We start from the raw sequence: 15786 nt of genomic DNA, 5'->3' as shown, positions 1-15786 counted from the left end.
TGTTTGGTACATGAACACTGTAGCAAAGAGAGAGATAGAGGGTGGAGATTTTCACCTTTTTGTTCTCTTCGCGTTTTGCGAAGAGAAATGATGGCTGCTCCTCCTTTTTTTTATTCTGTGCATTTAGTGGCGGTTAAAACCGCCACTATCTGCATTCTGACATCACTTTTACTTTTCGTTTTTCGTTTCTTGTTTTTAGTGACGGTTTAGAACCGCAACTATTTGCATTCTAACATTAAAAAAATATTTTAATCAAAAGTTAACTTTTTTTCTCTCTCTTCCACCTCATTATTTCTCTTCTCCATCTCATTTATCTTTACCATACCAAACAACATCTAAATCTACCCTATTTCTCACATATTTCTCTCTACTCAACTTCTCTCTTCTCTACTCTCTCTTTTCTATCTCTCTCTTCTCTACCAAACGAAGTGTTAGAATTCCTTAACATAATAACTCTAAAGAAAAACTAACATTAAATTAAAAATAGTGGCATGATGGCAATACCAGTGTCAAAAACTGAATAAAATTGTTAATGTCAGGAGGCTATTCAACTATCTACATTAAATAAATAAAAAATGAAATGTATTATATTGAACCATGCATCTATTATATCTCTATATAAACAAACCAGTGAAATCACTCACAAACTCAAATTATTCATATTTCTTAGACTTCAGCTGCTGGTGAGAAAAAAATGACAATTGTCTCTAACTACTTCAACAAGTATGTCATTTTTAATTATTTTAGTTAATATCAAAATTTCTTTTTTAAATTACTCATTCTTATTTCTTTATTGCAGGAGAAAGATCATCAACAACAACAAGAAACACACATTACTTAGTGATATATCCCCGTTGCAGATGATTGGAAAATAAAACTGTGATTTTCACATATATGGTAATTTACTAAACAATTCTTCTCCTTCAATTGAAATCATACAAATATATCATCATTTCTATATTTATATGCCACAAATTAGTAACAAAGTGTGAGCCACATAAATTTATATACTGCACTAGAAAGATAAGTGTAAAATGTAGTACTCACTATATTCTTGATAAGAAATAGGAATATTGTCATATTATGAAAAGAAATAACAACTTAATCATTCAAAGGGAACAAATGACGTCCGTCCATCCTGCAGTTAAATAGAATCTATTTTTATGTTCGTGAAAGTTATTTTAAAAGAACTTCTATGCCACCAGCAATGGTAAACAACCACATCAATCTTGATAAAAAAAAATTAGCACAACTGATAACATCACTGCAATGACTAAATCAATATTAGAAAAAAAATAGTAGACTACCACGTTCATTTCAAAAATACAAATTATAAATCTACCTGTTTGATCCTTTTTTCCCTTATTAGAGAAAGAAAGTGTGAGAATATCATAACTCAATTATATTTAATTATACTTATATTCTAAATCTTCTTCTAAATAATAGCTTTCTTACCTTTCTGCAAATTTAAATATTACAATTAAAAAATACAAATTAAAAACGAACCAGTGCAACGCACGGGTTTAATTTCTAGTAGTCTAAGTATTTGAGATATCAGGATGCTTCGAATGTCAAGATTTGAGGTAACTCTCTGGTCTGAATTAATAGGATGTCGGTATGCCTCTTTTGGTATATAGGTGATTCGACATAAGTTTAAAAGTTTGTCGAGCAAGTTCCCGAGATAGTTTTGGTATATAGAAATTATAACTCACTTATTTTCAATGTGATTGAATGATGAGTTACTTAACCCAAACTTTCTCATGTGTCATTTAGACAACCCCATAAAATATAGAAATTTTAACTCGTTTATTTTTAATGTGATTTGATGATCATGAGTTATTTGAGCTAAATTTTCTCATGGGAAAGAGTTGTCTAAATAACCTATGTGAATTACTAACCTAATAAGTGTCTTTGCATGCATTAGAGAAATGGCCACACCATAAGAGCATCTCCAATGCTCTTAAATCTTAGTTCTTAGCACTATTCATGTGGGTCCGTAATGTCACATGTGCTTAAGCTACTCTTTACATATTTTGTTCCAACCATGAGTTATTAGTTCTTAGCATTATTCATCTGGTCCCACAATACCATTATATTAATATTTTTATTTTCATATAATTTTGATTTAAATTTAAATGCTAATTCAATACTTAAATTAAATCTGAATGAGAGAAAAAAAAATTTATACTAAGAACTTAAAAAGTAAAACTCTTTTTTATAATAACTAGTTCTTATTTTTAAGAACTAAGAACTCCATGTCAGCTCTCTCTAATGGTTAAGAACTTAGTTCTTAGTTCTTAGCTCAGAAATAAGAATTAAGAACCTTGCATTGGAGATGCTCTAAGCCTCTAAGGGATATTAATATGGATTTTTTCTTTAACAGTTGAATAAATCCAGCATACTCAACATCCTTTTACTAATTTTCCTTTAAACTTTCCAATTTCTAATATGTTGCTTTAGGTGCCTCCATATTTGTATTGCGAAAAAGTGTAGTTGCTCAGGCCTCTCCTTAAGATTAGGCTCTGTTCCGGAAGGAAGTGTGTCCCTGCACCCTTTGAATTACCAATGTAGTAAGGTTGGACTTAAATCTCAAGTCCTCTCTTCAGTTTTGTCCATTATATGTTGCATCATGAGATCTCGCAGGCTAAGCCTCCCTTCCCGTCTTTGATCTTAATTTTGCATATTTAGCTACGTACAACAATAAACCAAGAAAGAAAGAAGGGTTAGTAGAGACTTGTGTTGGAAATTCTTCAAGTGTGATTAACAAATAAAAATAAAGAAATAAGTCTCACATTGAAAAAAGAGAAGAGACTAATGAATAATTTATAAGTGAAATGATTCACACACTCATTGCCTTAGGATTTTGGGTAAAAGATGTAGTGTCATTCACTAATGTAGTAAACTCATCATAAATTTTATAAAAAAAATATACATGACCATGTCTCTCTCATGTATACATAACAGAAACAAAACAAACTCCTAAACTAAAAATAAAAAATATTTCCTCTTGTAACAAAAAAAATAAAAAACTAAAAATAAAAAGATAAAATCAAAATAAACAAATGAATATTTTTTCTCATGAGCACGGTCGTGTCACAATTGTGCACGCCCGTAGTTCTTTTTTTTTAAGTACGTTCGTCAGATGAGGGTACAACTGTACACCAGCAAACTTCAAAAAACACTAAACTTAAGAAAAAAATTCCTAAATCAACAAATACTCTAAAATAAATTCTAAGCTTTTCTCTGACAACAGAACCAAAAACTTGCTACGTTAAAAATATGCACGCAAAATAATAAGTGCACTCTATCACTCTAGTGATATAGGAGGAAATAGGTTTCAGTTATCATAACCAAGGGACTAAGATATAAGGAAAGATTTCAGAGGATGATTCACTTTTTAGGTGATCGAGATTTGAAAGAGTTTTACTGTTGTGTAATAGAATAAAAGAACAAAATAGGAGATCAGACAAAAGAAGCTTTGAGATTGCTAAGTATTCGAATCATATCCCCTCAGATTTATATATTAATTAAGATTCCAAATTGATCCCAGTATACCCATAAGTAGGGGTGTACAAGGGACGAGTTGGGACAAGTTTTGGTTAACTCCTAACCCGGCCCTAAACATTAACCGAGTCAATTCATAGACCCTAACCCGTCCCAAGACCCGAAGCAGCCCGTCAGTATGCGGGTCCAATTTAGGACGCGTCTATGTAGGACGAGGCCGGGTTGGCCTAAGGGACAATAAATCTAAGACTATTTGATACTAATTGTAAAATTTAAAGATAATAACATACTAAAAGAGTTATAAGTTAGAACTATTTTTAGAATAACGAACTTGAAAGGGTCCAAGTCTTGCATAATCTATTGCACTTGAGAGGTTTGCATTTTGTTTGATCTATATGCACGTGTCACACATTTTGTTTGATCTCTCTTCACTTGTCTCACATGTGCATAATGCACATGCATGATTTTCTCTTGTTAGAGCATGAAAGTGTCAATATTTTGACCAACGTTTATTTAATTCACAAGATAGATGTTAAACTCTTTCACATCATCCACATGGTAAGATATATTTGAGCACCATCTATCACTTTTTGATCATTATAAGAAATTAAAATTTTATAAAATATATATGTGGGACGGGCCGGGTGGCTTGAGTGTCAACCCGAACCCGACCCGACCCAAAGCCGGATAACTCAATGATCAACCCGAACCCTATACCTTTTAATGATAGGGCCGAGACGGGTTGGCGGGTAGGGTTGGGTCTTGTACACCCCTACCCATAAAAACTAACTAACCGCCAAGTTATTGAAGGTATGAAAAACACTAGAAGGGGGGTTTGAATAGGATTTTACATTTAAAAACTTTCCTTCTAAGATTTTAGGAAAACTTCTCGGTTACAAGAACACAAAGTGCAAGAGATAAAGAGATGAGAAAAGCACACAAGTATTTTATCCTTGTTCACTTGATAAATCTCTCAAGCTAATCCAGTCCGAGTCTTTAGGCGTTGATATTCTTTGACGCTTGATCCAAGCAGAAATATTAGCATTACATGAGGCAAGTCTAGAATGTGTTTGGTTGATATCTATGATTCAATGCATATTTGATACTTGTGGTTTGTCATATGGAAAAATGTTGCCAGCAACTATATATGATAATAATATTGTATGAATTGGTCAAGCACATGAGTGACATATCAAGCGAAACAACAAAAAACATAGCATAGTAAGTTCTTCTTCATCTACAATCTATAATGATGCTATAGACTTTCAACAAATTCGTTCAACTACAACATTAGGAAAACTTGAATGGAATATTTAAGTTCGCTGACTCGTAGATCTCAAATAAATGCATTGTACTATTTTTTCCCTTAATTTAGGTTTTTTTCTTTTGAATTTATCCCAGTAAGGTTTCTAATGCTTCATTATTTTGTGATAGACTATAAAATGTTGTACTATTTTTTCTTTATAAAGTTTTATCAACATGGTATTTTCTATTACAGTTTTTATGATAGATGGACTGGGCGAGCCCCTAGAGGGGCAACGCCCAGGGTTCAGCCCGCCTGATGGCGAGAGCTTGGCCTTAAGTTGGGCCTCAACCTCAGAGGCCCAATTGGCCCAATAGGTAGTACCCACGCCCTATAAATAGGAGGTAGATACCAATTGTAAGGGACTTTTGCTCATTTGATGAAATAACACATGAAATTCAGCATTCTCTCTCTCATTCTCATTCTCTCTCTAGCACATTCTTCCACTCATTAGGTACTATCCCTTCCTTCAATGTTCATTCCCAGAACATTTGGCGCCGTCTGTGGGGATTGATAAACTTTCTATTCCCATTCACGTGGACTGATTGTGCAAGAGGCGATCTCTGGTTAACGATTTGGCGATTCTAAAGTTTGCCTGGTTTGATTCTGTGATCGGTGTTCGTTCCCCGCTCGAATTTGTGTTATTCTTGATTTAGATGGAGACTCGACGCAGGAGGCAGCATCATTCTCCAGAGCGACGACGAATTTCGCCGCCTCGGCGGCCTCAACGAGTGGACCTGGACTCTCCGGTGCGAGCAGCAGGCAACGGCGGAATTCCTCCTCCATCACCACCACCATTTCCTCCGTCACCTTCGCAGATCGGATCCCCGAAGCACTCACCGGAGAACTCACCTACTCCGGAGCGACAACCGGCTGTAACGCAGGAGGAATGGCGCCAGATGATGCGCAGCATTGGCGACATCCAGCGACGGAATGAGCATTTGCAAGCTCAGTTAGATTTTTACCGACGTGAGCAACAGGATGATGGAGGCAGGGAGGCGGATTCTGTAGCTGAGTTTCGTCCGTTCTCAGAGGATGTTGAAAACGTGGCGATTCCAGACAACATGAAAACGTTAGTCCTGGACTCCTACAGCGGAGATTCCGATCCAAAGGATCATCTTCTGTATTTCAATACGAAGATGGTGATAATCGCGGCATCTGACGCGGTGAAGTGCAGGATGTTTCCATCGACTTTTAAATCGACGGCGATGGCGTGGTTCACAACTTTGCCGCGCGGATCGATTTCGAATTTCAGAGACTTCTCATCCAAGTTTCTCGTACAATTCTCGGCGAATAAGAACCAGTCGGTGACGATCAATGATCTATATAACATTCGCCAACAGGAAGGAGAGTCACTGAAGGAGTACATGGCAAGGTACAGCACTGCATCGGTCAAGGTGGAGGATGAGGAGCCCCGAGCTTGTGCTCTAGCATTCAAGAATGGTTTGCTACCGGGAAGGTTGAACAGCAAGTTGACACGCAAGCCTGCACGTTCGATGGAAGAGATGCGTGCTCGCGCTAGCACTTATATTCTTGATGAAGAGGACGATGCTTTCAAAAGAAAGCGCTATGGGGTAGATGCTATGTTGCCGGTGGAAATTGACAACTTCACATGGCGGACTCAGCCGGATTTTGAAGGGGAGAATCAAGCCAATATGGCGATGGAGCTGGATCTTTTGTCTGAAACACGTGACGAGGCGCACATTCGAGAGACGGCGATGAAGCAGCGCGTGGCCGCCAAGTACAATAGCAGGGTTCGTGTCCGGGATATGCAGGTCGGCGATCTGGTCCTCAAGTGGCGATCCAAAACCTCAGGGAACAAGCTGACTCCGAACTGGGAAGGGCCCTACCGCATTGTTAAAGTTCTTGGTACAGGAGCCTATCACTTGGAAGAGCTTGACGGAAGGCGGCTACCCAGGTCATTCAACGGTTTGAGCCTGCGCTATTATTACAGTTGATAGCGGGCGGGAAAGTGAACGAAGTGAATTCCCCAAAGTTGGATATCTTCAATTTTTCAATTTTTCTAAAAAGTGTTTCCAAACTCTCCAATGTATTGCCATAACAAAAGCGTGCTCTTTTTCTCCGAAAGGAGTTTTTTAGCGAGGCGCTCCATCAATAAAACGAAAATTTATGAACTTCATGTCCAAAAATTCCAGGGATTCCTTGACGATCAGAATTGCCGATCGATATAAAGAATTACGGCAATCACTAGGTGGGACAAGCTTGATCCCCAAAGGGGCTTGCTGGAACCCTGAAGGTGGCGGCGATTCCACAAATGGCCTTTGACGCCTGGGAATCACCCCCCGGAAAGTATGACGTGATCGCCGGTCCCGTAAGCGATGCGCTGGGTAAGTCTCGCCAGAATACGACGAGCGCCATTAACTAGGCAAAAGTCTTGAGACCCCCAAATGGCCATTGGGACCCAAGCATCGTAAGCCTCGAGCGGGCAAAGCCCCGGGCGAAGCCCTCAAGAATGGAGGTCGTTTATCCATTTGTGGAAGACGTTTAAAGTCTTGGCGGAGGAATACCAAGCAACAAGCCCTAGTTAAAATTAATGCACGAAATCGTTAGGTGTAATTCAATCACATGACGTGTGAAAAGTAGCGCAAGATATAAGGTCGGCGAATGAATAAGGTGGAAGGCGAGTGCTTGGCCACTCAAGATGTTGAGTATTTTATTACTCCGGGGCGTCGGGGCGTTTAACTATGAAACTCATTCTTAAATTTTTAACAATAAGAATGCGGCGATTTGCGTAGTGACGACAAAAAGATTTACGGCGAAAGCAGTCATTCGATAATCGCCTAAACCTAACAATCATTCAGTGAGATTTACAAAGCATACAAAGGCGATGCGAATGCAATGGTGGTGAAAGCTAAGTAAAAATTAAAATTACATTATTCATTATTTCTTTCTTCTTCTTCTGCTTCTTCTTCTTCTTCAGTTGCGGCCTAGAGGTGTTGGTCGATCAAAGGAGGATCATCGGAACCAACCAGCCCTTCAGCAGTGATTTCTTTCATTATTCCCATGGCGCTAAAATCGAGATTCGGGAACAAGTGTTGAGCCTGGTCCTTAGCAAGGTAGAAGCCCCGCTCGCGATTGTCATAGGCAATATCGGCGGCTTGTTCCCTCGCCTCAGTGGCTTTGGCTTTCTCCACTGATAGCTCGCTCTCCAGCTCCTTGATCCTCGCAAGATTGGAAGTAATCTCAGCATCTTTCGCGACGAGGGCTGCCCCATGATCCTCGTTCGCCTTCTTGATCTCTTCAGAAGTAGCCCGCATCGCCTCCAGATCTGCCTTCACCAAAGCCAAGGATTCGGCGGACTTTTTCTCCTGCTCTGCCATCGCCTTCTTTGTTAACTCCAGTTCAACGCCCAATGTCTTAAGCTCTGACTCCTTGGCAGCCAACACCTCGCTTTTGGCGGCCAAGTCCTTCTCTACTTGATCTTTTTCTATTTTACAAGCTTGGAGGCTGGCATCAAGGTCGTCCGCCTCCTCTTTCATCAGCATCAGATGGTTTTCCAGCTCGCCGATCTTGTTTCCCGCCGCGCCAATCAACTTGTCGGCATGAGCTTTTTCCTTTCCCGCCTGCGCCACCAGTTTGTCGAAGCGTTTTTCCCAAGCAGCAGTGGCTTCTTGGTGCCGATCACTCTCAGCCTTCAACCGTTCAGCTTCAGCAGCTGCGGAGTTGAAGTTGTCAAACGCGTGGGCGAAGATGCACCCAGCGCGTAGAAGACAGGCAAGGGTCTCCTCCTTGGTTTCATTGATACCCCGGCTCAAAACTTCTTTTTCTATGACGTCACGGTTGAGGCCGGTAAGCAAGAACTCGGAAGGTTCAATGGCATTGGGAAGCATATTGTGGTAGCCAGAAGAGCTACGCTCGTTGCCAGGAGCTCGCTCAATCCGGGCTGCTTCAAAGGTAGTGGCGGCACCAGGAGAGGATCTCTCCTCTTGATGAGGCAAGGAAGACATGGAGTGCCCATCATTCGTTGGAGGCGGGCTAGGAGGTGTGACTTGGCGAGGAGGAGACTTGGAGGTTTCTTTTTCTGTTTCTTTCTCCCCGACGGGAGCATCAGAGGACGCGGCAGCAGTTGTGGCCTTGAGGTTGGCTGAAGGTGAAGAAGTGTTGGTGGTGGTGCCAGCAATTGATGACTGGCCAACAGTCGTGGGTGTGGCACCTACAGTGGTAGACTTGGCAGCATCAACGGTGGCTGTACCACCAGCGGCAGAATTAGGAGCAGGTTGGGCAGACTCGGTGGCCGCGGCGGCGGAAGCATTGGCGGAGGCTTTGCCAACTCTCTTGCCTTTGGATACAGCGGCAGTGATGGGTTGAGCGCCGGGGTTGGAGGAGCCGGCGACTGTAGATCCTGGGGCGACGGTTGAAACTTTAACTAACCTCCTCCTTTTGGGAACTTGGGCGCCCTCGGCTTGGTTCTCAGCACCGCCCCGCTTTTTCCCGTCGCCCTCAGCGTTGAACTTTGGAGAGAAACGGGCCATTTTCCTCTCGCGGGCTTTCAGGAGCTCGGCGTTGGTGAAGTTCATATCTTCTGCAACAATAAAAAAAAAAGGGTCAGTAACAACATAGGGGGTAAGAAAGAAAATTTCGATGATAAAAGTAAACTATAGATGACCTAAGTATTTGGGTGTCCTTGAGAGGCGAGCGCCCTCAAGGACTGTTGAGCAGTCAAAGATGGGAAGCGGGGCAAGGAGATTCAAAAAGGCTTTGCCGGTGGCAGACAAAGATTCTTCTGAAGGATCAGTAATCCCATTGGGCTTCTCCGTCCAGTAAAGAGGGAAAAGGGCAGTCCCGTCCCTAAGGGTGAAGGCCTCTGGGTAGGCGGGGTGAACCGCCACCCGGAAGTATCTCCGAGCGAAGGAGGACTTCGCGTTGCTTTTATGGGGATTCAAGCATTTCCGGCCGGCTCGGGCCTTTAAGGAGATCCATCCTCTATTTTTGATGGACTTGGAGTCAACATCATAGAGGTAGAAGAAGCTGGTGGGAGATGGGGCGGTGCCAACCGCGGCGCACAAAATTTCAAAGCACCAGATGAAGGCCCAGGCGTTGGGGTGAAGTTGACAGGGAGCCGCGTTGATGTCGCGGAGGACGGTTTGGATGAAAGGCGAAAAGGGAAGCCTGACTCCAAGCTCGCCAAACATATATTCATACGCAAAGAAAAAATGGGATCTCTTTACGTCGCCGTTGATCTTATGAAGCCAGGGGCGGTCCTCAGCACTGCAGGGCCAAATCCTGAGTTTGGCGTTAAATTCATCATCGTCAGATAAACCACCAAGGTTGCTCACGAATTCCACGATAGGTTCACTATCCTGAAAAACGGAGGATTGGTCTATAGCCTCGTGAGTGGGTGCCCTCTGAACTGGAAGGGGCAGAGTCGCGAAAGTTTTCAGTCTGAAAGGAGGGATCTCCGGGACCTCTAAACGGAGGCGCCGGCTGCGGTAGAGTCAGGATCGCTCCTAGAAGAAGATGAGGTGTGATTAGGGGAGTTAGGGTTTGAAGCCATCCTTCGCAATGAAATGAAGAAAAGGAAAAGACGAGTAGAGTTAAGATGCAGGGATAAGGAAACAGGGACTCACCGGGCAAAGATGTGAAGAGTGGGTAGCGGAAAGGGTGAAAAGCGACGGCACCAGTGCGGAAGTTGGAAGAAGGAGCTTGGTAAGCAATTAGAGAAGTAAAGAGAGGTCTCGGAAAGGGGTGATTGTAGGGAAGAAGGGTTTTTATAGGCGAAGGGGGGAAGCTGGAAGGGTGACGCGTGTTGGACGCGTGTGGAAGGTTGGAAGTCATTATGGCTTTTGGGGAATGGGACGCGTGTGATGGGAAGTTACGGCGCGTGATTGGACAAGTTATGAGGAGTGAGGTGACGGTTGCGGAGAAAGAGGGAAACTGATGTAACTGACATATCACGTGGGGCAGTTAGAGATTTGAAAGGTTTTTTGAAAAAAGGAAAGCGCGAAAGGTCCCGCCACCGTGGAGGCTAAATGCCATCGCCTAACAAACGGTGTCGCCAATGGAGTTTAGTCGCCCGCCAAGGACATCGCCAGCTAACGCTTTGATGATCAGCACATGATTAACACCTGTCACCTAACTCGCCGACTCAGACTAATCGTCAGCGCAAAACGGTTGTTCCCACCGCCTGTGGACTTGTGGACTTGATGGGCTGGGCTGCTCGCCAAGGCCAGTGGACTGGGCGGTTAAAGATGTCTTTCCTTTTGCTTACGCCATGTTGGCGACGTAGTTTTCTTCTTTTTTCTCAAGCCATGTTGGCAGCTTAGATTCCAGTGCACTATAGGATGCATGTAAAAGCATTTAAAAGACACACTTAGCTCTCATACTTCGAGCTCGGTGTCTTGTGGACTAGTGGACTGGGCGAGCCCCTAGAGGGGCAACGCCCAGGGTTCAGCCCGCCTGATGGCGAGAGCTTGGCCTTAAGTTGGGCCTCAACCTCAGAGGCCCAATTGGCCCAATAGGTAGTACCCACGCCCTATAAATAGGAGGTAGATACCAATTGTAAGGGACTTTTGCTCATTTGATGAAATAACACATGAAATTCAGCATTCTCTCTCTCATTCTCATTCTCTCTCTAGCACATTCTTCCACTCATTAGGTATTATCCCTTCCTTCAATGTTCATTCCCAGAACAATAGACATTCTTAACAAATGATAATCCATCATCATCACTATTATTCATAACATTATACTAATCAAATATTAACTAACTCTTCTGTGGTAAAAAAAAATGAGCACTTCTTTCTAGTGTGAAATTTCACATGCTGACCAAACATTTGCGCATCTGTAACTATAATCACCTCCAACCAAATTTAACACAATAAAGGGGCTATTAATTGGTCACAACCGCTCCCATGAATTCCATTAATGCTGCCCAACAAACAACCCTCCTATAAGAATTGTCTCATCATCACAAGCACTATTCCCATTCCCAAATTTCCTTCCTTCCAAAATCTCCATTGCAAAACAAAAAAAATGGCGGGTGAGGTGCTGGTGGAGAAGCAGGAAGAACAATCTCTAAAGCTGAAAGTCACTAACAAAAGCCATGTGAAACCTGAGGAGAAAATTGGGAAAAAAGAGTACCAGCTGGTGACTTTTGACCTCCCTTACTTAGCTTTTTATTATAACCAGAAGCTCTTGTTTTACAAAGGGGAAGGGTTTGAGGGACTGGTTGAGAAACTGAAAGATGGGCTTGCTGTAGTTTTAAAGGAGTTTCATCAACTTGGTGGTAAGATTGGGAAAGATGAGGAGGGTGTGTTTAGGGTTGAATTTGATGATGATTTGCCTGGGGTTGAGGTCATTGAGGCTGTTGCTGATGAGGTTGCTGTGGCAGATCTCACTCTTACTGAGAGTAGCAGCATTTTGAAGGAGCTGATTCCTTACAGTGGTGTCTTGAACTTGGAAGGCATGCACAGGCCCTTGCTTGCAGTTCAGGTAATTTGTTTTGGTTTGTTCAAATGTGAATTGCATGTTGATCTAGCTTGTGGTTACAATCTCGCATTCAAGCATTTTAAGTCGTCCCATGAAATATAGATCAAATGGGTCGCATTCATGTTACTAATTGCAATATAAAATGTGAATCATCCAATTAAAATTGGATGATTAAAATTACCTGACGGCATGAATATGGAATTTTCTTTGAGTCATCCAATTCAAATCCAAAGCAATAGGTTAAAAATTTGACAGTATATAGTGAGAAATTGTTTTGAAATATGATTAAACAAGTGTTTATAAAAGGTAGAACAACTTTCACATCTAAACTGGTTTTTTGTTGATGTTTTATCCAAATTCTAATATTAAAGTTCAATGCATAAAGACAATAAGCCTAATAGTGAATAATAAAAGGGGATTTGAGAAAAATTGATTGAAGAGGAGAAGTGGTGCTAATTTTTATCAGATCTAATTTAAAAGAGGGTTTTGGATGGTCCATAATGCAACCTATTTCCCACAACTTCCAAAAATAAACAGAGGTATCCTCTGTTTTCATTTGCCCTGTTTTGTTATTTTCTCTTATTTTGCAAACACATAACCATGATAGCCATGGTTAAATTTTGTAAAACAGCACAACAAAGTAAGTGTCATTTCGGTTCATCTTTATCAGATCCATGACCCTACCTGCCACCACCACACCAAATGACTTGAGCAGAGTATAATAAGCTGTAATTCATAAATGAGTAATAAATTAGAGATCACATATCTCTGCTTTCATCAGAACAAAGAAAATGAAAAAGTATTATTTTGATAAACATCACATCACTAGTTCCAAGTTTGCCTGCAAGTGTTATTTTTGTCAACGATAAATATTTATTTACTATCACCGTTCCAAGATATTTGATTTTTAACTTTTCTCATTTATTCCAAAATGTCAATTGTTTCATAATCAGTTGTTTCATAAATTTCAGATATTTTATACCACATTGTTCATTCATTCCTTTATTTAATCATTTTTATCTTAGATATCACATTTTATTTTGACCAATCACTATTATTTTGACCAATCACAATTATCTTTTAATATTGTTAATGTTTAAATTTTGTTGCCCTAAAACAGTATATACTATAGTAACATCTAGTTTACATACTATTGAATTAGTTTACCTATACCCATAATTATTTTATTTTAAATTACTTTTACCTTCTATATTTTGTTTAAGAAAATTACTTTTATACTAATTTCAATAGAAATCTGTTGAATGTTTGTGCAAATTACAGAGCTTCAGAAGTTTTGCATGTTAAGGAAAATTATGAAGATTCCATTATAGATACAAATATTTTTTTAACCAAATACAAATAAATTTGTTTAATTAGTAGAAAATATTAGTCACTTAACATTAGTTACATTGCATAATCGAAAATTAGTTGCAGGCTATGACACCAAACTTTTGGAACCTAATGTTAAATTACATGGACACAGTGAAAGTGGTAGTATATTTGTTTTGTTTTCCTCTTGTGAAAAGAAAAAACGAGTGAAGGTGGTAGGTTGGCAATTTATTTGACGAAACTAGTGTGTTTAATAGCTGACCAATGTTATGGGCACGACCACTATCAGCTGTCATTTTCCTTCATTTTTTATTGTATTTAATTCCAGTTATTTATCATTTTTCTAATTTTAATTTTTAATGACTTATCACTTGAATGCAATCTCCTCTTGCTACAGTTCACCAAGCTCAAAGATGGGCTTGCCATGGGCTTGGCGTTCAACCACGCTGTCCTAGACGGGACTTCCACGTGGCACTTCATGAGTTCATGGGCTGAGATCTGTTGCGGCGCACCCTTCCCATCAGTCCAGCCCTTCCAAGAGAGGACCAAGGCCCGAAACACGCGCATGAAGCTTGACCTCTCCTTACCTGAGCCCAAAAGCCCACCCCCTTCAGCCAATGGAGATGCGAAGCCGGAGCCCGTGCTTAGGGAAAAAATCTTTAAGTTCTCTGAGTCAGCCATTGACAAGATCAAGTCAACGGTCAATGAGGCCCCTCCATCGGATGTTTCAAAACCATTCTCAACATTCCAAGCTCTCTCCACTCACATTTGGCGCCACGTGACCCACGCGCGTAGCTTGAAGCCTGAAGACTACACGGTGTTCACCGTCTTCGTGGATTGCCGGAAACGGGTGGACCCACCAATGCCAGAGGCTTACTTCGGAAACCTTATCCAGGCCATATTCACCGTCACGGCGGTCGGGCTTTTGTCAGCCCACCCGCCGCAATTCGGCGCTACAATGATCCAAAAGGCCATTGAAGCCCATGATGCTAAAGCTATTGATGAACGCAACAAGGACTGGGAGAGTGCTCCCAAGATTTTTCAGTTCAAAGATGCTGGGATAAATTGTGTGACTGTAGGGAGTTCACCAAGGTTCAAGGTCTATGACATTGATTTTGGATGGGGGAAGCCCGAGATTGTGAGGAGTGGGCCTAACAATAAATTTGATGGGATGATTTATTTGTACCCAGGGAAGAGTGGAGGGAGGAGCATTGATGTGGAACTAACTTTGGAGCCCGAGGCTATGGGTAGGTTGGAGCAAGACAAGGAGTTTCTTATGGAGGTATAAAAGTGCTATGGTACAAGGCAATAAAATGTGGGACAGAGAAACAGGTTGTAGTTGAAGTACTACTAGCTACTCTGATTGTTTAAGGGATCCATTTACTTTATTCTTCAGTTATGTATTCTGATTCGTGTGTTGGGAAGGGTGAATTTGTGGTGTTTTTATCTTCTAGAATAGGAGTTTGCATTTGGTGGTTAATTTTGTGCTTGATTGATTTTGAAGCTGCTAATTGATGTTGTTCAAATTATGTACTTGGTCTATATATGATTTGCATAGTATCTCCCAGTGCAAGAATAATGAAAATATTGTGAGTTTTTAATTATAGCAACGAGTAATTTTAATTCAAGAGAAAATTTCTGGTCCTATATTAGGTTGAACAATATATACGCATATGTGCATACATAGATCTAAAAAGAAGAGATAAATGTTTTGCTAAAATAAGGGGAGTTAATAGGGGTTCGTTAAAGCACATAAATGTAAGCGGGGCATAGAGCAGAAGGTATACATATCTTTAGATTGTTTATACATACACATACACATTTGTTCACATTTAGTGAGCAATGAAGTAAGTTAAGCCGGAATCGTAACAGAGGTAGGGATTCCTAATGACCAGGGTCGGCCCAACCGTAAGTGAGGCCTAAAACGAACTTTTAAGTGAGGTCTAAGTGATGCATTTTTGCCTAAAAAAATCATTTATTAAAATTTTATTTTTCGAGCTTTTTAAGATGTAAAATCATTTATTAAATTATCCTAATCAATTTGTATTGCGTCCAATTCCAATTAGTTAGCACTTCATAATCCTTTTATATTGTAGAAAAAATAAATTTTTATTGTATCAAAACTCAACATAACCATGAAACCATCACAGCAAAGAGGCTAGAGCTAGCGTAACTACTTACAATAAAGGGAGTTTTGTCTT

General features: G+C 40.7%; 1 protein-coding gene across 1 annotated transcript; it reads left to right on the top strand.

The window, feature by feature from the left end:
- Positions 1-11735: 11735 nt before the first annotated feature.
- On the top strand, positions 11736-15189 carry LOC130738086 (BAHD acyltransferase DCR). Its single transcript, XM_057589987.1, has 2 exons — positions 11736-12259; positions 13983-15189. Exons 1-2 carry the CDS (start codon positions 11801-11803, stop codon positions 14871-14873), a joined length of 1350 nt encoding a protein of 449 aa, XP_057445970.1. The 5' UTR covers positions 11736-11800; the 3' UTR covers positions 14874-15189.
- The last annotated feature ends 597 nt before the right edge of the window (positions 15190-15786 follow it).

Source organism: Lotus japonicus, chromosome 2, assembly GCF_012489685.1.
Source record: "Lotus japonicus ecotype B-129 chromosome 2, LjGifu_v1.2".
In the NCBI taxonomy this organism is placed as follows: Eukaryota; Viridiplantae; Streptophyta; class Magnoliopsida; order Fabales; family Fabaceae; genus Lotus; species Lotus japonicus.
Note: the sequence above shows the minus strand (reverse complement) of the source record. Positions and strands in the feature narration are given on the sequence as shown.

Bases quoted from the DNA above. Each gene is read 5' to 3' on its own strand.
- LOC130738086 (XM_057589987.1), top strand. From the start codon at position 11,801: ATGGCGGGTGAGGTGCTGGTGGAGAAGCAGGAAGAACAATCTCTAAAG. The intron at 12,260-13,982 runs GTAATTTGTTTT...CTCTTGCTACAG, and splicing joins GGCCCTTGCTTGCAGTTCAG to TTCACCAAGCTCAAAGATGG.